The sequence below is a fragment of the Lithobates pipiens genome, unplaced genomic scaffold (genome assembly GCF_037356315.1).
Source record: "Lithobates pipiens isolate NorthernLeopardFrog02 unplaced genomic scaffold, aLitPip1_a1.2 Scaffold_28, whole genome shotgun sequence".
Lineage (NCBI taxonomy): Eukaryota > Metazoa > Chordata > Amphibia > Anura > Ranidae > Lithobates > Lithobates pipiens.
Window position 1 is genome coordinate 12,109,217 of NW_027507789.1, and position 24,940 is coordinate 12,134,156.

Sequence of the window (24,940 nt, forward strand, 5' to 3'; positions counted from 1 at the left end):
ACAGATGTTTTTATTACAACAGTTTTTATTATGTGAGCAGACTGCAGTTGCTCTTTAAGTCATTTTTACAATTGAAGAGATTGATAACTTACATTTTTCCAGGTTCTCAGTAAGTACTGGTGATGTAGCCAGGACCTCACAGCCGCCTCCTGGGAAGGCTACATCACCAGTGCCTTCTAGAGGGAGATTTTGTCTTGCAAGATTTTGTGAGATCTCAGTGAGACAAAATAGAGGCTGCAGACCAGTCCTTGCTCAGATCTCGTACAGACCTCGTCAGTGCCCACCCCTTAGGGCAGTGATGGAGAACCTTGGCACCCCAGATGTTTTGGAACTACATTTCCCATGATGCTCAGCTACACTGCAGAGTGGATGAGCATCATGGGAAATGTAGTTCCAAAAACATCTGGGGTGCCAAGGTTCGCCATCGCTGCCTTGGGGCAACCACGTGTCCCGGATTGTCCAGGACAGTCCCGCATTTTGCAGGTCTGTCCTGGGCGCCTTCTTTCTGGGACAATAATGTGTCCCAGCATGAAACCGACACAGCCAGCCTGCACAGTGCATTCTGCTCACTGATTGGGTGCAGTAAAAGCTGGTTGTTCAGGAGCGGGGCCGGGAAGCCGGCCGTGGAGTCCTTGACAACAGATGAGCCATAAGCTGTCAGTGGGCTTCCCCGCTGACAGCTGAATAAAAAATAAAAAACTTTGTGCCCCCACCCCCCCAGTACATAACCGACCCAAAGGCCCCACTTACTTGAATGGGCCACATTTTAGCAGGTATTACACCACACTGGACGAGACCCATTCGAGTAAGTAGGGCAGCGATGCGATTGCATGCAATGCACACATTGGCGGTATGGATTTTAAGGAGAACCCTGTGACAAAATGGGGGGGCAAAAATAAAACGACGTGGGCTGCTCTATTTACTTGAATGGGTCTCATTTGGTGGGTTGTAATACCTGCTGAACGGTAAGTGGGGGCCACCCTGCAATGCATATATTTGCGGAGTGGTTGTGTGGCATTTGGAGGGTAAAATTGGGTGGTGAATACGCAACATTTTGACACCTGTAAAAAAAAATAAAAAAAAAAAAAAAAAAAAACCTCTGACAAGCGATCCCAGTGTGGAATGCTTTTCAGAGGTGTGATAATCCCTGTTGCACTTGTAAACGAGCCGTAAAAGGAGATTGTACAATCGGATTGCATTGCTCCATGTGTTGGCAGCATGAGGACCAATGCAACGAAACCCATGAAATAGATCCATCACTCCCGTAGGGTACAGAATCCCAGGAGCCGGTGACGGGTCCCGGTAATGATCCTGTTGCTGGCACGTTGCCGCCACCACCGTGGAGCGGAGGGTATTTTTAGAATCCGGCTGACTTGCTCGTTTTCCGGCCCTGATTGATTTTTGCTGCTCTTCCTCGAGTTGCTCGTTATCTGAGATCTTTTGCACGATCTTAATTCAGATCACAGGCCACGTTCCTTTAATTCCCCCCCTCCTCACTATGTGTCACATGATGCGCTTGCCAGACAAAGCCTTAGTGTATGGCCGCTGCAGAGGGGACATTAATGCCGCCATGTGACAGGCACCGTGCTCTCCTCTGGACAGATTGTGTTAACCCCAAATGAGCGACTCCCCGTCTCCAGGAAGAAAAATCACATATCGATTGTCAAACATTCGGCCAGATGTCACGATGGAAGACCAAGGGGTCCTTTCCCTGCCTGGGACATGAACCCCCCCCAGGCTGGCGACTTTATAGGGGACAAGGGGCGTGCTCCGGGGGTCTGCCCTCATATCTGTGGCCTCGGGAAGGCGATTTATTTTTTATTTTTTTCATATCCATTGAGGGGAAGCAGAATATCTTTCTTCATATAGAACCCTTTACATGTGTGGAGATTGCCGAGTACTTTAGTCCTGAAGAAAGAGATGTTGTCCCTGAAACGCGTTGGCTCTAAAATAGAAGCTGATGTGCTCAGTAATCGTATATTGCATGGGGTCCAAATATCGTCTTTTTTATTATGTCGATAAATACTCCTCCTGGGCTTTTACTCTACAATGTTTACGGTTTGGGGGGGTTGGCATTTTGATCAATGTCCCCATCACAGTTCCCCCCCCCCCCCTTACATCAATGTCCTTAACAGCCCCCCCCCTTTTGATGTCACCATTAGAGTTCCTGCTCCCCCTTGCATCAATGTCTCTCCCCCCCCCCCCACCAAAGTCCCTAGCAGTCGCCAGTCCCCATGGGAGTTCTCCCCCTTTCTCACATCACTGTCACCATCAGAGTCCCCCCATCATCAATCTCCCATGTCACCACATCAATGTCCCTATCAGTCACCGCTCTTACAGCAATGTCCCCATCCCCCCCACTTCCTTACAACAGAGTCCCCCTCAGAGTCCTCCCCTTGCCTTACATATCTATCCCCATCAGATTCCCCCCCCCTTTTTGATCAATGTCACCATCAGAGTTTTCCCACCCCTTACATCAATGGCTCCCCACGACAAAGTACCTATCAGCCATCCCTCTTACATCAATGTCCCCATCATAGCCCCCCCCCCCCACTTCTTTACAACATGGTCCCTATTAAAGTCCTCTTCCCCACCTTACATCACTGTCCCCATCAGAGTAGTTGTCCCTCCCCCTTGATAAATGTCACCATCAGAGTTCCCCCTCCCCCTTGATAAATGTCACCATCAAAGTCTCCCCACATCCTTACAACAGTGTCCCCATCAGATCCCTCCCCCCCCCCCCTGTTCAATGTCACCATCAGAGCCCCCCGCACCATCAAAGTCCCTATCAGCCACTCCTTTTCCATCAATGTCCCCCTCAGCCCCCTCCTCGTTACATCAATGTCCCCATCATAGTCCCTGCCCGCCCCCCAACTTCTTTACAACATGGTCCTCTCCCCCACCTTACATCCCTGTCCCCATTAGAGTCGTTGTCCCTCCCTTCCCCTTTGATAAATGCCACCATCAGAGTTCCCCCTCATCCTTGCATCAATGTCCCCATCAGAGTCTCCCCCCCACTTCCTTACAACAGTGTCACTATCAAAGTCCCCCCCACTTCCCTTTTGATCAATGTCACCATCAGAGTCCCCCCCACATCAAAGTCCCTATCAGCCACTCCTTTTCCATCAACGTCCCCCTCAGCCCACTCTCCGTTACATCAATGTCCCCATCATAGTCCCCCCCCCCCCCCCCCCCCCACTTCTTTACAACATCCCCATCAGAGACCTCTCCCCCACCTTATATCCCTGTCGCCATCAAAGTCGTCGTCCCCCTCTTCCCCTTTGATAAATCTCACCATTAGGGTTCCCCCTCATCCTTACATCAATGTCCCCATCAGAGTCCCCCCCCCCCCCCCACCACTCCTTTTCAATCCATGTTCTCCTCAGCCCCCTCCCCGTTACATCAATGTCTCCATCAGAGACTCCCCTTTTAAATCAATGCCCCCCACATCAAAGTCCCTATCAGTCACCCCTTTTGCATCAATGTCCCCATCATTGCCCCCCCCCACTTCCTTACAACATGGTCCCCATCAGATTCCCCCCCCCCCCATTTTTTGATCCCCCCCATCAGAGTTCCCTCTCTCTTACATCAATGCCACCCCTCTTTCATCAATGTCCCCATCAGCCCCTTTCCCCTTTATATCAGTGTCCCCCCATCAGAGCCTTCCCCCTTACTTCAATGTCCCCATCAGCCCCCTCCCCCTAGCTGTTTGTTCCCCCATGTCCTGTGAAGATGAATGAGAACAAAGTCAACGCGTTTCAGGCTGTATCAGCATTTAATAACTCCTATGAAATCATTATTAAAGTGATTGTAAACAATTTACAATCACTTTTGACTACAGGTAAACCTATAATAATGCTTACCTGTAGCTACCCCGGATATCTTCTAAACCTGCACGGTTTAGAAGATATCCCCTGTATCAGCATGTGCTGACGTCATCGGCACTGAAGCAATGGCACGTACTTGCCATTGCTTCAGCTAGTGTGCCGTTACCGGTGGCTCCCACGCACATGCACAGAGAGTGAGGTCATCATGGCTGCGGCCAGTCACAGCGCCGGAGCCCGTGATACCCGGAAGTAATGGTGGGAGCGATGCCGCTGGAGCGGTGTACGGAGACCCCCAATGGGGGCTTCGATCTAAGGTGAGTATTTCATAATGCGCTAGTATGCTATGCATACTAGCTCATTATGCCTTTGTCTTGTAGGGTTTATTTTTTATTGTGGGCTTACAACCACTTTAACCACTTTCAGCCGCGGACCATTTTGCTGGTCAAAGACCAGACCACTTTTTGCCATTCGGCACTGCGTCGCTTTAACTGACAATTGCGCGGTCGTGCGACGTGGCTCCCAAACAAAATTGACGTCCTTTTTTTCCCACAAATAGAGCTTTCTTTTGGTGGTATTTGATCACCCCTGCGGTTTTTATTTTTTGCGCTATAAACAAAAATAGAGCGACAATTTTGAAAAAACGCATTATTTTTTACTTTTTGTTATAATAAATATCCCCCAAAAATATATATAAAAAAATTTTTTTCCCTCAGTTTAGGCCGATACGTATTCTTCTACATATTTTTGGTAAAAAAAAATCGCAATAAGCGATTATTGATTGGTTTGCGCAAAAGTTATAGCGTTTACAAAATAGGGGATAGTTTTATAGCATTTTTATTAATAATTTTTTATTATTTTTTTTTTTTACTAGTAATGGCGGCGATCAGAGATTTTTATTGTGACTGCGACATTGTGGGGGACCCATCGGACATTTTTGGGACCATTGTCATTTATACAGTAATCACTGCTATATAAATGCAGTGATTCCTGTGTAAATGACACTGGCAGTGAAGGGGTTAACCAGTGGGTGGCAGTGTAGGGGTTAAGTGTTCCTAGGGGTGTGTTACTAACTGTGGGGGGGTTGGGCTTTCATTTAGTGAACACTGATCTCTGCTCCAATCACATGGATGAGCGTCACTAGTTGCTAGGCAGAATGGAGAAATGCTGTTTACAACGGCATTTCTTCATTTGGCCGCTCCGTGAGACGATCGCGGGTATGCCCGCGGCGATCGAGTCCGCGGGTCCCGCGACCGGACTCACGGAGGTCCCGACCAGCACGGGAGTGCGCCCCCAGCGGCGTGCTCCCGATGGCAGGGCGGCAAATTTAAAGGGACGTATATGTACGCCCATTTGCCTGCCCGTGCCATTCTGTCGACGTACATCGTCGTGCGCTGGTCGGGAAGTGGTTAAGCAATGATACAGAGTGAAATGCGTTGACTTTGTTCTCATATCATCAGCATACAGCAACAAGGCAATTTTGGGAATAAGAACAAATCCAACATGTTTTGTGCTGTATCAGTGATTAAAGTGATCTTTTTTTTTTTTATGTTATACTTGGGGCCGGTTCACACAGCGAGGAGCGGCGAGGCGTCTCCGACTTGCCTCGCCGCGACCTGCGGGGACCTCAGCGGCGACTTGCAGAGGACTTCTGTATAGAAGTCAATGCAAGTCGCCCCCGAAGTCGCCCAGAAGTAGTACAGGAACCTTTTTTCTGAGTCGGAGCGACTCGAGTCGCTCCTCTCAGAACGGTTCCATTGTACAGAACGGGGGCGACTTGCGGGAGCGAGGCGAGTCGTGTCGCCTCGCATCGCCTCGCTGTGTGAACCGGCCCTTACCTGCTCTGTGTAATGATTTTGCACACAGCAGTCCAGATTCTCCTCTTCGGTCCCACACCAGCGTTCCTGGTGGCTCCTGCTGGGTTCCCCCACAGCAAGCAGCTTGCTGTGGGGGCACCAATGCAGGCATGCCTCTGTGTCCATTCACACACACAGAGCAGTGGCTCGGCCCTGCCCCCTCCATCTCCTGATTGGCACACTGGCTGTGACTGACAGCAGCGGGAGCCAATGGCCAATCATGAGTGCGAGTCCCCGGAGAGGCAAGGCTCTGGTGGACCTCTCTGGACAGAGAGGGGGCTCAGGTAAGCATTGGGGGGGGGGAGGGGCTGCTGCACACAGAAGGTGTTTTACCTTCATGCATAGAATGCACCTTCAGCCTTTACAACCACTTTAATCATGACTCCATAGAACTCCTGATTAAGTGCTGATACAGAGCGAAATGTGTTTACTTTGTTCTCATTCCCCACGGTGCCTTCTTTCTGTATTTTGTTGGAATAAAAACAAAGTCAACGTGTTTAATCACAACCCCATGTGACTCCCGTTCCCTACAGCGCCTTGCTGCTGTATTTTCATGCTTTGTATGTTATCATTAAATATGGTTTTCATTTGGAATGCAGCGGCCCAGATTTTGGTGCTTTCATTGTGCTCCTATGTTGTCACATGCTCCTCTGATAGGCAATACAAGCATGGTCCTCCATTGTCCCCATCAGGAAGGCACTGTGGGGGAATGAGGACTAAATCAACAGGTTTCGCTCTGAATCAACATGTTTCATGTGACTCCATAGGAGTCACGATTTAGTGTTGATGCAACGTGAAACGCGTTGAACTTGTGTAGGCATGGTCCACCACTGTCATCAGGAAGCTGATCTAGAGCAAGGATGTGCAACCAATGCTGGCGTGCATTCAAGGATAGAGGAAGTGACTGGAAAAGGGCTGGAAGAGACTTGCAGCACTGAAATGCAAAAAAAGTTGAACAAAAAAAATTCCAAAAAATTAATGCCACTTATATTACACGTTGCTTCAACAAACTAAATGTCATTCCAATGTCACTCGCTGCTTGATCCCCCAACAGAAAGACACTGGCTTATCCTGATATCTCGCCAAAATGAGATTTATGTTGCAGGGGATGCCCAATATCTGACTTGTACCTTAGTGCAGACTTCTGGGAACATCTGTGAGCCAATCACACAAGGATCAAATTACATTTCTGGTGGGTGTTCTGTATACCATCTGTGTACGGAGCGCCTCCAGGTGGCCATACTGCATTTTACAGAAAATGACAGCGGCAGCAAAATGAAAAGGAAAGATCATTCTAATTACAAGATGACTTGTGTAGCAATCAAATTAGAAGAAGAATGTTTCCCAATTTGTTGCCTACGTTTAAAAAAGCAAACAGCCTAGAGAATAAAATAGTGGTTGTTGCAATTTTTTAATTTGCACATTTTATCAAGTGCCAATTTTCAGTAAAAAGAATACATTTTAGGTCACAATATTTAGGTGAAATATTAAAGATGAGGTTGTGCTGAGGAAATAGTCAACCCGTTTCATGTGGTGTCGGCGCTTAACCATAACTCCATAGGAGTTGACTTTTTGGTCTTATTCCCCACAATGTCTTGTTGCTGTATTTTGTTGGAAGAACAAAGTCAACATGTTTCGTGCTGTATCAGTGCTTAATCATAATTCCTATGGAGTCACGACTAAACACTGACACAGCACAAAAATGCACTGACGTTGTTCTCATTCCAACAAAATGCAGCAACAAGGCACTGTGGAGAATGAAAACAAAGTTAACTCCTATGGAGCCCTGATTAAGCGTTGATACAGCACGAAACATGTTGATGCAGCATGAAAAGCGTTGACTTTGTTTTCATTCACCACAATGCCTTGATGGAATAAGAACAAAGTCAACCCATTTGACGCTGTATCAGCGCTTAACCATGACTCCATAGGAGTTGACTTCCCCACAGCGTCTCGTTGCCGTATTTTGTTGGAATAAAAAGGAAGTCGGAGCGTTTCATGCTGAGTCAACGCTTAATCACAATTCCTATGGAGTCCTGATTAAGCACTGATACAGCAAGAAATGCTTTGACATTGTTCCCATTCCAGCAAAACGCAGCAACAAGGCATTGTGGAGAATGAGAACAAAGTCAACTCCTAAGGAGTCCTGATTAAAGTGGAAGTAAACTCCCCTATAGTTTTCAGCCAAGGAAGCTGCCATCTTTGCCTCTGTTTAAACTTCAACTGCTATGGTGCTACACATGTGATTCGTTATGACACCAGCCATTGGATGGTTTGATAGTTTGGCTGAGAGCACAGCCAATGTGCAGTTAGCATTCCCGGCATGCCTTTTTTTTTTTTTTAACTGTTTAAAAGCGATGGGTTTACTTCCACTTTAAGTGCTGATACAGCATGAAAAGCGTTTTATATTGTTCCCATTCCAACGAAACGAAGCACTGTGGGGAACGAAACAAAGTCAACTCGTATGGAGTCCTGATTAAGTACTGATACAGCAAGAAATGCGTTGACTTTGTTCTCTTTCCCCACAGTGCCTTGTTGGAATAAAAACGAAGTCAACCCATTTTACGCTGTATCAGCGCTTAACCATAACTCCATAGGAGTTGACTTTGCTTTTATTCCCCACAGTGTCTTGTTGCTGTATTTTGTTGGAATGAGAGCAAAGTCAACATGTTTTCGTGCCGTATCGGTGCTTAATCATAATTCCTATGGAGTCACGACTAAGCACTGACACAGCACAAAATGCATTGACGTTCCAACAAAAAAACAGCAACAAGGCACCGTGGAGAACGAAAACTATTTTAACTCTTATGGTGCCCTGATTAAGTGCTGATACAGCACAAAACATGTTGATACAGTGTGAAAAGCGTTGACTTTGTTTTCATTCACCACAATGCCTTGTTGGAATAAGAACAAAGTCAACCCATTTGACGCTGTATCAGCGCTTAACCATGACTCCATAGGAGTTGACTTTGGTCTTACTCCCCACTATGTCTTGTTGCTGTATTTTGTTGGCATGAGAACAAATTCAACGTGTTTCAGTGCCTAATCCTAATTCCTATGGAGTCACGACTAAGTACTGATATATAGCACGAAATGCATTGACTTGGTTTCAATTGCAACGAATACCCAGCAACAAGGCACCGTGGAGAATGAGAACAAATTCAACTCCTATGGAGTCCTGATTAAGAGCTGATACAGCATGAAACGCGTTGACTTTATTCTCATTCCCCACAGTGCCTTTTTGTGTACGGGATTGTGACAACAGGCCAGCCTGGAGCAGCACTATACTGTTTACACACAGGAGCACAAATGGGAGATAGTTGTCACCCCGTGACAGGAAGTGCCGGACCAGTATGACAAGATCACTAGGTGAAAGCTTCAGATGATGGGGTTTAGATCTGCTCAGATATATTCGGTGTGGTGCACAGAAAGGGGACAGAATGCATAGTGTCACTTTTATTTTACTCCAAGCACCATAAATAATACAAAAAAAAAAATAACCTCCTTGTACACAAGAAGTTTTTTTTTTTTCTTTTTAGGGATAAGTTCCTCTAAAGATTAGTATCATTCCCACAGGAAAAATGTCATCTCTGCTAAAGGAGTTGGTATGGTACACTTCACTGGCAAAGGTTAATAAATAGCAAAGAGTTCTAGGGGGTGACCGCACACGGAACATGTGACTAGTGTTGTAGAACGTTCACAAACATGGCCCTATTCATTTCCCCGAACGTCGGCGTTCTTGTGACGTTCCCATCAGTTGCCACGCGGCTGCATTTGGTGGTAAAAAAACTTTAAAATTTTCACTTTTTTGATCCTTTTTTTGTTTTGTCAGAGCCCCCTCTATAGTAAAACTGATTGTCTATATACATGCGTGTCACACGTAAACATGGACATGGATGGGAGTCTCATCACGTCAATGTGACTTCCAGTCACTGAAACCCCCCCGTTTTATTTGAAAATGAAAGTTCCAAAAATATACTTTACAGGCACAACAGCTGAACACGAGCTCCGGTTTTAAACCTGACATCATAAAAGGCTTCTATAGCAATTTTCAAAAAGGAGGTTGGGGGGTTCGAAGAAAGGTGGAACATACAAAAACATGGGTAGAAATGGCAAAAACTGGAAGTTTTTTGGATAAAAAATAAAAAATAGGCAGCCACAGAAGTATATTTTCGGTAAACAAAGAAGCTGTAGTGATGATACATTTCCATAGTTTTCATTTTTGGATTCTTTTTGTAGCATTTTTCCTATTTGCATGTAGCTGTTTTCCTTCTGACTCTTCGTAGTGTTTCAGGAAAGTTTCCCTTCGTGTTTGGGTGCCTCTGGTTAGTGAGCCACATTGGTCAAACCTTGGCGTCTTTTTAGCCTTCGAAGTAGGCGCTCTACCTTTTTGAAAACGTTGGGTGTTATTGCTATCGATTTGTACGATGCCTACAGAACTCCAAAAGAGCTTCTGTAGACCTCCCAGATAATGGGGGACAATTCCTGGAAGAATCCCAATGTCCTGAGCGCAAATCAAAGCGGGAATAAGCCAGTCTGACCTGCTCTTGGTTAGCTTGTCAACTGCGTTAAAACTAAAATCACTAGTTCCTACACCCTTATCTCATCCTCTTCCTCGTCCATAAAGGAGAAGTCTCTTCCCTTTTTTGGTTTCTCCTCAGGGATTCCTGAGGAACCTCTGGAAACCGAATGGTATTCTTTGGTTGGCTGAATTTTGTTGTTTCTGCTGGATGTAGGAAGGCTTCCATGTTCGGATTTTGTTGAGGGACCTGTTGGCTTAGAAGGCATAGAATGTTTGTTGTTGGCACCATTTCCATCCGGTTTGTCGAGACCTATGTCAAGCTCCTGCTCCCACTGATCCTTGTCCATGATGCTCAATATATCACCCAACATGGATGGGCCCAAGTCGATATGAAACGACATGATGGACTCGGCATGTTTCATGCCGTAGGTGCTTTTGGGAGCTGTCTCTGGCAAGTCTGTTAGATCTCCGAACTCTTTCTCTGCTAAATAGGGGTCGGGAAAGGGTGCCGGGCTACGAGCAGATGCCCCGTTCATGTGTTGTGGCTCTTCGGGAACCTTCTTTACTGGGCTGGAAGACAAACTTTTTGGCAACTTTTTGTTTGCGTTTTTTTCTGCTTCTTTTTCGGTCAGCTGAGGCAAAGAAACTGCGTTCTTCACAAACAAGGCAGAGTCCCTGAGAGACCCTAGCATGTCCCTGCGGTCGCCTCTCGTCACTGAAAGGGAGCGCTTGCTGCTGCGAAAGGTGCGGGACAATAGCCCCGGCTTGGAAGTAGATTCTTCTGGTTCTTGCTGATCGTCTGTTTTGCTGAGGAAAGACGTGTCTCCGAAGGCATCTCCAGCCCTGCCTATGTGCATGGTGTGCCGGAAATCCCCTAAGGGGGCGCTTATCATTTCTGCTGTGAGGTCAGCCCGGGAGCGCCTTTTGGATGCATTGGAGTTGGCTACCAGTGGCTTTAGAATCGGCATCTTGGCAGTCTACGCAATAAATCCCTGTTTTTACTAGTTCAGTAATCCCAGTCGATGTTTATAATGTTTAATCTTGGATTTTCTCAGGCGAACCCTCTGTAGAAGTCCAAGGAAGCCAATACCCGAATATTGTTGAGACAAGTCCACTGCTAATCTCAGCTATCCATTAAAACCTGGAAAACAAACAAAAGAAAGAATGTCAAGTTCTAAAGCATAACTTAGTACATGCATCTTCAAACTTTCAAAACCAAGGGCCAGTTTACTATCCTTCAGACTTTAGGGGGGGCCAAATTGTGCCCGTGAGGGTAGAGAATGTCCGGGGCCCAGCCTTAGTGACAATAAACATGGCCTCAGGCTTAGTGGTCAGTAGGAGGAGGAGGAATGGTGCCCCCTCATTGGTATTATTGGGAGGAATGGCGCCCCCTCATTGGTATTATTGGGAGGAATGGCGCCCCTCATTGGTATTATTGGGAGGAATGGCGCCCCCTCATTGGTATTATTGGGAGGAATGGCGCCCCCTCATTGGTATTATTGGGAGGAATGGCGCCCCCTCATTGGTATTATTGGGAGGAATGGCGCCCCCTCATTGGTATTATTGGGAGGAATGGCGCCCCATCATTGGTATTATTGGGAGGAATGGTGCCCCATCATTGGTATTATTGGGAGGAATGGCGCCCCCTCATTGGTATTATTGGGAGGAATGGCGCCCCATCATTGGTATTATTGGGAGGAATGGCGCCCCATCATTGGTATTATTGGGAGGAATGGCGCCCCATCATTGGTATTATTGGGAGGAATGGCGCCCCATCATTGGTATTATTGGGAGGAATGGCGCCCCCTCATTGGTATTATTGGGAGGAATGGCGCCCCATCATTGGTATTATTGGGAGGAATGGTGCCCCATCATTGGTATTATTGGGAGGAATGGTGCCCCATCATTGGTATTATTGGGAGGAATGGCGCCCCATCATTGGTATTATTGGGAGGAATGGCGCCCCATCATTGGTATTATTGGGAGGAATGGTGCCCCATCATTGGTATTATTGGGAGGAATGGTGCCCCATCATTGGTATTATTGGGAGGAATGGTGCCCCATCATTGGTATTATTGGGAGGAATGGTGCCCCATCATTGGTATTATTGGGAGGAATGGTGCCCCATCACTGGTATTATTGGGAGGAATGGTGCCCCATCACTGGTATTATTGGGAGGAATGGTGCCCCATCACTGGTATTATTGGGAGGAATGGTGCCCCATCATTGGTATTATTGGGAGGAATGGTGCCCCATCATTGGTATTATTGGGAGGAATGGTTCCCCATCATTGGTATTATTGGGAGGAATGGTTCCCCATCATTGGTATTATTGGGAGGAATGGTTCCCCATCATTGGTATTATTGGGAGGAATGGTTCCCCATCATTGGTATTATTGGGAGGAATGGTTCCCCATCATTGGTATTATTGGGAGGAATGGTTCCCCATCATTGGTATTATTGGGAGGACTGGTTCCCCATCATTGGTATTATTGGGAGGACTAGTGCCCCACCATTGGTATTATTGGGAGGACTAGTGCCCCACCATTGGTGTCAGTGGAAGGAATGCTGCCCCAACAACTGAATAAAGGCAAGCAAAGGGGCCACAGTTTGGAGACCACTGACTACATTGAATATTGATGGGCAAAGGGTCAAAATACCTACATTATTTACTGTTGCATCAGAAGGACTTCCTGAACTTGTGAGGACACCATGGTGAGTACACCTATCACAAAACAAATATGGAGGCTGCCATTGCAGACCTGCTTCCCGACTGTCACGCTGACCAGCTGGTTCAACATTTTCTGAGACTCTGACCCAGAAAAAGTATGAAGACCAAAAATTTGGAGGTCTCAATCTATATAGTCTTCTGGGTAGTGTTTCAAAGTACTCATTAAGGGTCAGGCCGGGGGCACTTTCAGAAGGTATGGTCAGCAATTTATGGCCTTCCTGTTGGCTCCGATGGGTTTCCTTTGTTGCAATACAAGGTTGGTAATACTTACCTCTCTGATAAGTCAGCGACTATTTTTTTTTAATTTGCTCTATTCAAGTGCTAAGGCAGCTGAAGAATCTTCAGCATCTGACATATTTCCAAGCGTGTCAGATGGCTGTCCCCTATGTCACGGCGTGTTATGCGGTGTCGTAGCAGGGCAAGCATCTGATGAAGGTATGTTGGAATGGTGAAGATTCTTGGCTCTCTCAACTCTTGAACAGATGAACAGCGGGAAGCGGGAGGACTTGCCACTCCACAAGGGGAAAGAAAATATAAGCGGGGAAGAGAAACCACTTGCACTTCCAATGCGCCCCCACACCCCCCCCCCCCCTCCCCGATAGTTGTGTTTTGCTTCTCGTTCTTGCAGCAGATCGGTGGCTTTGTGCATAAACGCCTAGATAAAATGTGCTTTTTTTTTTTTGAGCTAACTCCATATGCATGGTCCTGGGTTGAAGCCATCTACAAAAGGTTTATCAGCCAGGACTGCCAGAATCATTGAACACTTCAGTAGAAAGGGGGTCTATATGGAGGAGTTACACTGGCATGGTGGGTCTGTACTGGGGGGGGGGGGGGGGGGAGGTGTTCTGGGAAAGGGTTTTAGGGCTAGGGAGATTTTACCTTGTGGGGGGGGGGGGGGGGTTGTTCTGGCAGGAGGTGGTCATTTTTGGCTGTGTTCTCTAGAATGGCGTGCGTGTTATGCATTTCCTAACCCCTGCACTCTGTGTTACCGACTCCTGGCCTCTGCATTCTTTGTGCTATGTATTCCTGAGCCCTGCAGTCTCTGCTTTACATGCTCCTAATGCCACGTACACACGACCGGCAGAAAAGGTCCGACGGTCTTTTGGACAATCCAACAGAATGATTCCGTCTGACCTATTCTGCCAGAAAGTCCAGTGGTGTGTACGCAGCATAAGTCCTGCACCCTGTGTTACCCACTCCAGGCCACTGCATTCTGTGTGTTACGCATCCCTGCGCTCTGAGTGCAGGGGACAGGAGTGTGATGCACCGCTCTGTGTTAACCTACCACAGGGGTGTCCAAACTTTTTTTTTTTTTTTTTTAAAAGAGGACTAGATAAATGCAAATTAACTAATGCACTGCCGAACAAGAATTCTCTTGCCTTTGTGGCTGTGTGTGGTGAGGGGTCTAAGGATGAGCTTGTGAGTGTTTTGGATATACCACATTTATCGGCGTATGACACGCACCTTCACTTTAAGAGGCAAGTTTCAGGGAAAAAAATACAATTTTAAATAAAAAAAAAACAAGCAAAATAAGGGTCAGAGCCTAATCGGTGCCCATCTGCAGCTTTACCATTGCCCGAGACTGCGGCCTCGACATTGCCCGAGACTGCGGCCTCGACATTGCCATCAGTGCAGATTGATCCACGCCGACGGCTTTACATAAAGGAGAATCTCCTGTTTACTCAGTGCCTCTTTAATACAAAGTCCCGCCTATTATGATAGACAGAGCAGTCGTCCAATGCCAGCCCAGGAGACGGGACTTCCTATTACAGACGCCGCCAAGTAAACAAGATATTCTCCTGTATGTAATCTGTCCGGCACTTGTCCCGCCCCCTCCCTGGCAGCCAGAATTGAACGATCGGCGTATAACACGCACATGCGATTTAACCCGATTTTCGGGGTGAAAAAGAGCGTATTATTTGCTGATAAATACGGTATATATCTTTTGTGCCCCCCCCCCCCCCAACGAATCGGTGCTCGGGGATTCGTTGGGGGCCGTAAAAGAGAATATATATATATATAATATTTATCTCAAATTGCCAGTGAGGCCGTATTAAGCAGGAACACGGGCCGCAATTGGCCCGCGGACCGGACTTTGGACATGCCTGCCCTACCACATCCTCTGGATTCTGTTTTTTTTTATATTCCTGACCCCTGCACGCTGTTACATACTTCTGACCCCTGCATTCTCTGTGCAATACCCATTCCCTACCCCTGCACTCTATGTATATTTCACACTCCTGACTACTGCGCGCTCTAGGCTAGACTTTATATGACATACGCCCGACCAGTATACAGTGCTCCTAAAGTACATTATATACTTGTGAAGTTCTCAGAATCCCTTCCAGAGTTTAATTTTTAAAAATGAGTATGCTGAGTGATGGTGTGTGTGTGTGTGTGTGTTAGTCCCCCCCAGTCGGGACACAGTCATTAAAGTGCATTATGGTGGGTACAAGGACTGATATCCCAGGTACTCCACTACTCCTTTGTAAATAGGGGGAAGGAGTCGCGCGCCGCTAACTTTCCTTCTTTAAGCAGAAATCTGTTTGAATCCAGCCTTGTGTGCTAGAAGCTCACTAAACTGTCTGTGTGTTAATTGCCCTGTAAGCCCCGTTTTCTAGCTGCTTTCTCACACCATGTTTTTTTTTTTTTTTTTTTTTTTACAAGAGCACACACCCACGTTTCATACAATACCGCAGAGCTGTACTCCTTTGATCGCCTAGTAATTCAAATCAGACATTTTATATTAAAAAGAGGAAGGAAACTTAAACTGCATAGATGTGAACCTAGCCTAAAGGGATGCGGACCCTGACACTTCCCTTATTAGAGCCCTGCAGGTGCAGCAGCTGATTGATAATTATAAAGTCACTCCCATTCAAATTGCAACATTTTGCTTTGTTACCATGGTCTGCTCCCTCAAGGGACTGCCATGTTAGCATAGTCCTGCCTTTTAAAAATACTGTTTCGCTACCATAGCCCACTTCCACGGGAGACTCATGTTACCGCCGCCACAAGAGAAGTGCAACAACAGACCGCCATGCACAGATAGAGAGCTCTCTCTCTCTCATATATATATATATATATATATATATATATATAATTATACACACACAGCATTGCAGGTATGGGTGGCACAAAAAAAAAAATGTTTATTCGGCAGGCAGAACGGTTCCTCTAGGAGGGTTTCACCCGTTTTTAGACGTTTTGCTTAGAGTAGCTCTGTAAATGCCTCCCCATTTATTGTACATGTAGAAGACTTGTGTACTTCACATCCAGCGACTTTGAGATAATTCCACCAGCAGATTGTCAGATCCGTCTTTTCTGCCCGGTTACCTCCGTCCTTTTGGCTTTGCACTCGGTGAGCGCAATTTGACGGCTGTCATTATTGATGCTCAAACGCGTCCATTTTAAAAACTCCGCCGTCAGAAAGCGTTCCCTGTAGCTGGGCTCTCGGAAAAGGAAACCCTTGCCCTCTAAATATAGGCCGAGCACTAATGGATGTGTTTTTTTTTATTTTTTATTTTTTTTTATTTAATGAACCCGGGCTCAGCCAATAATCCAACAAGAAAGCAAACCCGACCCATCTTCTCACTTCCGTATGGTGGATTTGATACATTGTGTACACATGCAAGGTAATAAGGCGTATTAAAAGAAAAAAAAAAAACATACCCATCTAAAACCTTATATATATATATATATATATATATATATATATATATAAAAAAATTTTTTTAATTAGGTTTTAGATGTGTATATATATATATATATATATATATATATATATATATATATATATATATATATATATATATATATATATATATATATATATATATATATATATATATATATATATATATTTTTTTTTTTAGTTTGGTTGGAGGGGTCAGAATCCCTGTCCAATAGCTATTGTGACCTTTAATGATGGGAGGTGTGGGATCCAAAATGCTATGTTGGGTTCTTCTTCTTCTTCTTCAAAAAAAAGATTTCTTGGGGATGGGTGTCATATCCCTGGAGAGGCATCTCTATACATACAAGGGCCACAAGAAGAATTTAGCACCACGCCATTTATTATAAGTCTAAAAATGATGTTCATTTCCTCCATAATATATCCAACCTGTTTCAGGGCCTAGAAATGCCTCCATCAGGGCTTGGACAGCTGATAGAGAACAAAGGGACATAAAAAAAAGGGCTGAAGATTTAGACCATACTGGAAATGGATAAGTGGAGCAGTTTGAAATGTTAGGTTTCAGAAGATGATCTTGCCGTCTTTTCTTTGCTGTGTCTCCTCTGAGAATATTCCCTCTTTCTCAGTTTTTTTGTCCTGGTGACCATCGTTTCTGGAACTAAAGCCAAGAATAAATCCAAATGGTTTTTAACCAGAACAGAAAAAATAATTGAAATCTTTCTCAATTGGGGACAGTTTACGCCCTTCCTTTTTCTCCAACTTCCTGTTGCGTCTCAAGACTTTGATTTGAACTCAATGGGTCACTAGAACAGAAATGGAGAGGAAATCTTCCAGTGAGGACCCTTGTTCCATTGGGAGAGGTCATCTCTCATTTCCTGTAGCGTTTCAAGACCAGAATTGAAGGCAAATCTCCCCAATGGGTCACTAGAACAGAAATGGAGAGGAAATCTTCCAGTGGGGACCCTTGTTCCATTGGGAGAGGTCATCTCTCATTTCCTGTGGCGTTTCAAGACCATAATTGAAGGAAAATCTCCCCAATGGGTCACTAGAACAGAAATGGAGAGGAAATCTCCCATTGGGAAACCCTTGTCCCAATAACTACTAAGAGAGGTTTCTATATATTTGGGGAGATGTTCTCTAATTTCCTGTATTGTCTCAAAACCAGAATTTAAAGGAAAATCTTCCCCAATAAATCACCAGAGTAGAAACCGAGGGAACAGTTTCCAATTGGGACACTTGTTCTGATGACAACTAAGAGGATCCCCTTCCTTTGGAGAGACTCAGAATCCGGAGACTCCCTTCCTTTGGGGGAGATCTTGACTTGTTTCGATGAATACTTCCTTGCTTCGGAGAGATCTCCTCGTCTCTCCTTCTGCTGTGTCTCAAGACAGGAATTGAAGGAAAATCTCCCCAATGGGTAACCACAACAGTAGTTCTCTGCAAAAATTCAATATGGCCGCCTGGAGGCGGCGTGTACACAGATGGTATACAGAAATTTTTCAGTGGAGGATTCATATGGATTGCTCTGGATTTCCTGCTTTTTGGAGGGATTTCATCTCGTTTCCTGCTGTCCTGTCTAAATACTGGAATTGAAGGAAAGTTTCCCCAATGGGTTAACAGAACAGAAATAGAGCGGGGAATCTTCCAGTGGGGACTCTTGGCCTGGTAACAACTAAGAGAATTTCCTTCCTTTTGGAGGGATCTCTCATTTCCTGTTGCGTCTTAAGACCATAATTGAAGGAAAATCTCCCCAATGGGTCACCAGAACAGAAAGGGGGAACGTTTTCCAATGGAGACACTTTTTCTGATAATCACGAAGAGGATTTCCTTTTTTCTGAGAAATCTCCTCACACTTCTCAAGACAAGAAATGGAAGAAAATTTCCCCCAATGGGTCTCCAGAATAGAAATTGAGGGGGGGAGGGGGATTCTTCCAGTGGAGACATTTGTTGTGATTGGAGAGATCTCTCACTTCCTGTTGTGTCTCGAGACTACAGTTGGAGGAAATTTCCCCCCCCCCCCCCCCAATAGGTTCACGAGAACAGAAATAGACTGGAAATCTAGTGGGGACCCTTGTCCTGATGACGAGAAAGGGCTCCTTTTCTTTGAGATCTTCTCTCCTTTCTGAAATTTCAAAATTGAAGGAAAATTTCCCCAATTAGTCACCAGTACAAAAATAGAGGGAACATTTTTCCAGTGATGACACTTTTTCCAATGACAACTAAGGACTTCCTTCCATGAGATCTCTATAAAATTCCTGTAGTGTATTGAAGGAAAATCTTCCCAGTGAGTCGCCAGAGTGAAAATAGTGGGAAAATCCACTTGTTCCAATGACAACTAAGACAATTTCCTTGCTTTGGAGAGATCTGCCCTCGCTTCCTGTTGTGTCTCAAGACTAGAGTTGGAGGAAAATCTCCCCAGTGAGTCACTAGAAAATGAAGGGGAAATCTATCAGGGCTGGGCTCAGCTCTTCCTTCTCTGAGCTGGCGGCTCAGCTGTTGGCTAATTTGCAGCTCCTATCTCTCCACAGTTACTAAGCTGTTGATGATCCTGCTCGTCAGTCCTGCCTACTTAAGCCACCCAGTCCAGAAGAGCGCTGCCTTCGCCTTGGTCACATCACAAGAATCTCCTGCATTCTTGTTTAAATACTGGCTTTGCTGACATCCCTTCTGGCTCCAGATCCTGCTTGCTGTTCCACTACTTTGATCCCTGGCTTGGCTGACTATCCGTTCCGGTTACTTAACTTGGACTATGTTTTGACTACGTTTTGTTCTTTCTACTTTTTATTATTAAACAGGTGGGATTTAAAGCGGGAGTCCGCCGGGACTCTGCGTGTTTTTTTTTTTAAAAGCCAGCAGCTACAAATACTGCAGCTGCTGACTTTTAAAATAGTGACACTTACCTGTCCAGCGCGCCCGCGATGTCGGCACCCGAAGCCGATCTGTAGATCGTTTCTCGGGTGCTGCCGCCGCCATCTTGGGTATGGGAATCAGGAAATGGAGCCTTTCGGCTTCATTTCCCGGTTCGCTACTGCGCATGCGCGAGTCGCGCTGCGCAATAAGGACGGTCCCCACTGCCTCTGGGATCTGTGTGTTTTCCCAGCAGGCAGCAGGGCACTTGCGGAAAGGGGCGGGCACTTGCGGAAAGGGGCGTAATATACGCCCCGTTTCCGCAGAGAGCTATCCCGGAAGTGGGTGCAGATACCTGTACTGAAGATTAGGAATGGATTACCCAGACACAACACATTCGTCTTCCCTAAAAATAATCCTAAAGTGAAGCTCTCTGGAAGGCTGACCCTCCATTTCTCTTCTGGTGAATCATTGGAGAGACTTTCCTATAAAAATTCCAGTCTTTAGACACAACAGGAAGTCAAATTAAATCTCTCCAAAAAGTAGGGACTCCTCCTTAGTTGTCCTCAGAGCAAGTGTCTCTAATGGAAGATTGTCAGAAACCATGAAAATCAGGGCGAGACAGAAGTACAGTTAAAGCGGAGGTCCACCCTAAAGTGGACCTTCCGCTCATCGGAACCCTCCCCCCTTCCGGCGCCACAATTGGCACCTTTCAGGGGGGGAGGGTTCCGATGAGCGGAAGGTCCACTGTTGTGTCTAAAGACTGGAATTTTTATAGGAAAGTCTCTCCAATGATTCACCAGAAGAGAAATGGAGGGTCAGCCTTCCAGAGAGCTTCACTTTAGGATTATTTTTAGGGAAGACGAATGTGTTGTGTCTGGGTAATCCATTCCTAATCTTCCCAACCTGCATTGGCCATGTACACAGTACTTGCTAAATCACCTAATCTGTGTACCAGCAATACAAAGCTGACCAATGAGGAAAGCATTCCAGCAGCTTAGAATAGAAGAGCTGTGTCATTGAACGGTGGCAATTTATCACTCGCTGTCCACACTGATTCCCCCCCCCCACCCACACACACACACAATATCTACATTTGGTTATCCCCCCAGCCCCTAATCTAAGCAGTTGCTGTTATCAGTACTCATGGGATTGGTGAACTAGGAACCCATGACGGCGTACTCTTCCTGCCCAAAACACAGCGAGGACCAACTGCTTCTACCCTGCACCACGCAGCAAGTCGCCAATGATGGTGAGGGTGCATTAATAGCAGTGTTAATTTCATCGACTAAAAGCAAAACAATTGAGATAACTAAAACTAAATCGAAATTTGCTGCCAAAATTAACACTGTTCCTACGAGAAGTGAAAGAATAATAGTGGGCTAGGCAACCAATCAGCTTCTGCCATACTCATGGGCACGTGTCCACGCTGAGAAAAATCCCTAACAGAATGAAATTTATTTTGCTAAAGCACAGTGTATCATAGACAACTGCCAGAAAAAAAATAAAAAAAATAAACAAAAATAAAATTATATATATATATATATATATATATATATATATATATATATATATATATAATATAATATAAAATTTGTATTTACAGTGTCTTGAAATGTTCCAACCAAAAAACGTAAATGTATATTATTGGGATTTTATGTGATGGACCAACACAAAGTGGCGCATAATTGTGAAGTGGAAGGAAATTTTGATAAATGGTTTTCAACATTTTTTTTTTTTTACACATAGATATGTGAAAAGTGTGGGGTACATTTGTATTCAGCCCCCTTTTACTCTGATACCCCCAACTAAATTATAGTGGAACCAATTGCCTTCACAAGTCACCTAATTAGTAAATAGAGTCCACCTGTGTGTAATTTAATCTCAGTAGAAATACGGCTGTTCTGTGAACACCCTTAGCCCTTGTACACACGGTCGGACATTCCGACAACAAAATCCGTCAGATATTGTCCGACGGATTTTGTGCGAAACTTGTGTTGCATACACACGGTCGGACAAAGTTGTCAGAAAATCCGAACGTACGCAACGTGATGACATTATTTCGTTACGACGGGACTACGTTCAGGCTAGTAGCCAATAGCTTTGGTCTAGGAATTTGATCTGAGCATGCGTGGCACTTTGTCCGATCAATTCTCTACACACAATCGGACAAAGTCCCATCGGATCGTGTTGTTGGAAAGATTTATAGCCCATCTCTAAAACTGTCCGTCTGATATTCCGACGGAAACAGTCCGATGGAGCCCACACACGGTCCGATTATCCGACAACACGGTCCGAATGGACATTTTCCGTCGGAATGTCCGACCGTGTGCACAAGGGCTTAGAGGTTTGTTAGAGAACCTTTTGTAAATGAGCAGCATAATGAAGACCAAGGAACACATCGGTTCACAGGTGAGGGATAAAGTTGTGGAGAAGTATAAACCAGGGTTAGGTTATAAAAAAAAAAAAAATCTCCCAAGCTTTGAACAGCTGACGGAGCTCTGTATAATACATCATCGGAAAATGGAAAGAGTATGGGCACAACTGCAAACCTACCAAGACATGGCCGTCCACCTAAACTGACCGGGCCGGGCAAGGAGAACATTCATCAGAGAAGAGCCAAGAGGTCCATGGTAACTCTGGAGGACCTGCAGAGATCCACAGCTCAGGGGGGAGAATCTGTCCACAGGACAACTATTAGTCGTCTCTCCACAAATCTGCCCTTTATGGAAGAGTCACAAGAAGAAAGACATTGGTGAAAGAAAGTCATAAGAAGTCCTGTTTGCAGTTTTTGAGAAGCCATGTGGGGGACACAGCAAACGCGTGGAAGAAGGTGATCTGGTCAGATGAGACCAAAATTGAACTTTGTGGCCCGAAAGCAAAACGCTATGTGTGGGGAAAACTAACACTGCACATCACCCTGAACACACCATCCCCACTGTGAGACATGGTGGTGGCAGCATCATGTGGTGGGGATTCTTTTCTTCAGCAGGGACAGGGAAGCTGGTCAGAGTTGATGGGAAGATGGATGGAGACAAATACAGGGCAGAAGAAAACCTATTAGATTGTGCAAAAGACCTGAGACTGGGGGGGAGGTTCACCTTCCAGCAGGACAACGACCCGAAACATCCAGCCAGAGCTACAATGGAATGGTTTACATCAAAGATGTCCAAACTACAGCCCCTCAGCTGTTGCGGAACTACACGTCCCATGAGGCATTGTAAAACTCTGACATTCATAAACATGACTAGGCATGATGGGAATTGTACTGGAGGGCCATAGTTTGTAGACCACCCCTGGTTTTAGATCAAAGCATATTCATGTGTTAGAATGGCCCAGTCACAGTCCAGACCTAAATCACATTGAGAATCTGTGGCAAGACCTGGAAATTGCTGTTCAGACACTCTCCATCCAATCTGACAGAGCTTGAGATATTTTGGAATGAAGAATTGGGCAGAAATGTCCTCTCTAGATGTGCAAAGCTGGTAGAGACATCCCCAAAATAGACTTACAGCTGTAATTGCAGTGAAAGGTGGTTCTACAAAGTATTGACTCGGGGGGGGCGCCATACAAATGTACCCCCCACACTTATCACATATTTATTTGTAAAAGAAATGTTGAAAACCATTTATCATTTTCCTTCCACGTCACAATTATGTGCCACTTTGTGTTGGTCTATTGCATAAAATCCCAATAAAACACATTTACGTTTTTGGTGGCAACGTGACAAAATGTGGAGAATTTCAAGGGGTATGAATACTTTTTCAAGGAGTTTGTATATTGTACAGTTTTGCAGTGCCTCACACATGGCTAAGACTCCAGCTGATTGATTTATTACATTCCCTTTAATTTTAGGTAGAATAAAATGACGTCACGTATCATTGCATAAGGCAGAGCGTTTTTTTGCGGTGATAACATCTCGCTGTCGCCGTGTGCGTCACCTGAGATTATGCTGCAATACATCGCTGTGTCATTATATCATCTGTCGGCAAGTCTGGATTTGTCACCTGTCAGAACAAGTCAACTGTCACTACATCATAAAATGTCAATGTCTGATTAAGAGTCCAATCTCATCACACGTTCCAATTATATTTTGGCCATATAGAGAGTATTCTATAGTTGTATAAACATTATAGTCTATGTAGTGCTCGGTTTTTCTTTTTACTACAGCTTTAAAAAAAATATATATATTTTTTATTATTAATAAAATATATATATATATATATATATATAGTATTATTATTTTTTTTAAAAACAACCTTTTCTTTTTACTACATCTTTAAAAAAATAATAATAAATATATAATATTTTTTTTTTTTTAAGAGAACCTTTTCTTTTTACTACAGCTTTAAAAAAGTGTGTATGTATGTGTATATATGTGTATGTGTGTGTGTGTGTGTGTGTATATATATATATATATATATATATATAATTTTTTATTTTTTTTTATTGTATAATAAAAATTATTTTTTTAAGATGTAGTAAAAAGAAAAGGTTTTTTTTATTTTTTAAAACAACCTTTTCTTTTTACTACATCTTTAAAAAAATAATAATAATAATAATATAATTAAAAAAAATATATTATAATAATAATAAAATTATTATTATTATTATTATTATTATTATTATTTTATTTTTTTTTATTTTTTTAAAGAATTCTTTTTACTACATAAATTTTTTTTTATTTTTATTTTCCCCATCTCTGTGATGTCATTACCTGGTCCCTGTGTTTCCTTATGCAACGCAGGCAGATCATGGTTGGTGGGAGGGGCTGGCAGGGGGGCAGCGCCTGAATGTCAGTTAACTGGACCTTTTTGCTTAGAAAGTTTGGAGACCCCTGAGCTAGATGATGTAGGATGTCCTCCAGCCAGGAAATGAGGTGATCTCTATCCGAGTTGCTGCAGCTTCTAATGCACAGTGTGAGAAGCTCACAGTGTGCGGTGAAATCGGAGTAAGTCATTTCAGTGCCAGGGAGGAGCCGGTACAACTGTACAAGACTGAAGGGGAGGCCGACGGTCGGATTTAAATTTGAAGGGGTCCTTTTATGGTTACTGCAGTCAGCCTTCCCGGAACTTGTGATGGCTAAAAACCATACAATAGAAATGATAATACGAGGTCCGCTTTCCTCACATTCCTAGAAATACGACTTTCTGGGATTTTTATTTACACCTGAGCAATCGATGGCTTTTGTTTCCATATGAAGAATTCTCTCTTCTATGGCCGGCGGCGGTTATCATTGTGTCTGTGGCATCCCATGGGGGTCAGTCATAGAGCGGGAGATGGGGGGGCTTCCCAGATACTGTGAATAGCGATGTTCTGGTAGAGAGGAGCTCAGACCTTCTCCTGAGTCACACCACACAATATAGACCTTCATTCCGGAGCGATGAGAGGAAAACGATCGCCCCGCCAGTACGACACAACGAGACGCGTCTGCTCCGAGCGTGGCTATAGATGGAGGGGGGTTTGTAGAACG

The 24,940-nt window shown here is 44.8% G+C and overlaps 1 protein-coding gene across 1 annotated transcript in view; it reads right to left on the reverse strand.

Annotated features, from left to right (window-relative positions):
• Positions 1 to 9,121: 9,121 nt before the first annotated feature.
• CDC42EP4 (CDC42 effector protein 4) overlaps positions 9,122 to 24,940 on the reverse strand; it is a 39,268-nt gene continuing 23,449 nt past the window's right edge. Inside the window, exon 2 of the mRNA XM_077458685.1 lies at positions 9,122 to 11,343. Coding sequence (XP_077314811.1) covers positions 10,271 to 11,170 — 900 coding nt within the window. The 5' untranslated portion in view covers positions 11,171 to 11,343 and the 3' untranslated portion in view covers positions 9,122 to 10,270. The remainder of the gene's footprint in view (positions 11,344 to 24,940) is intronic.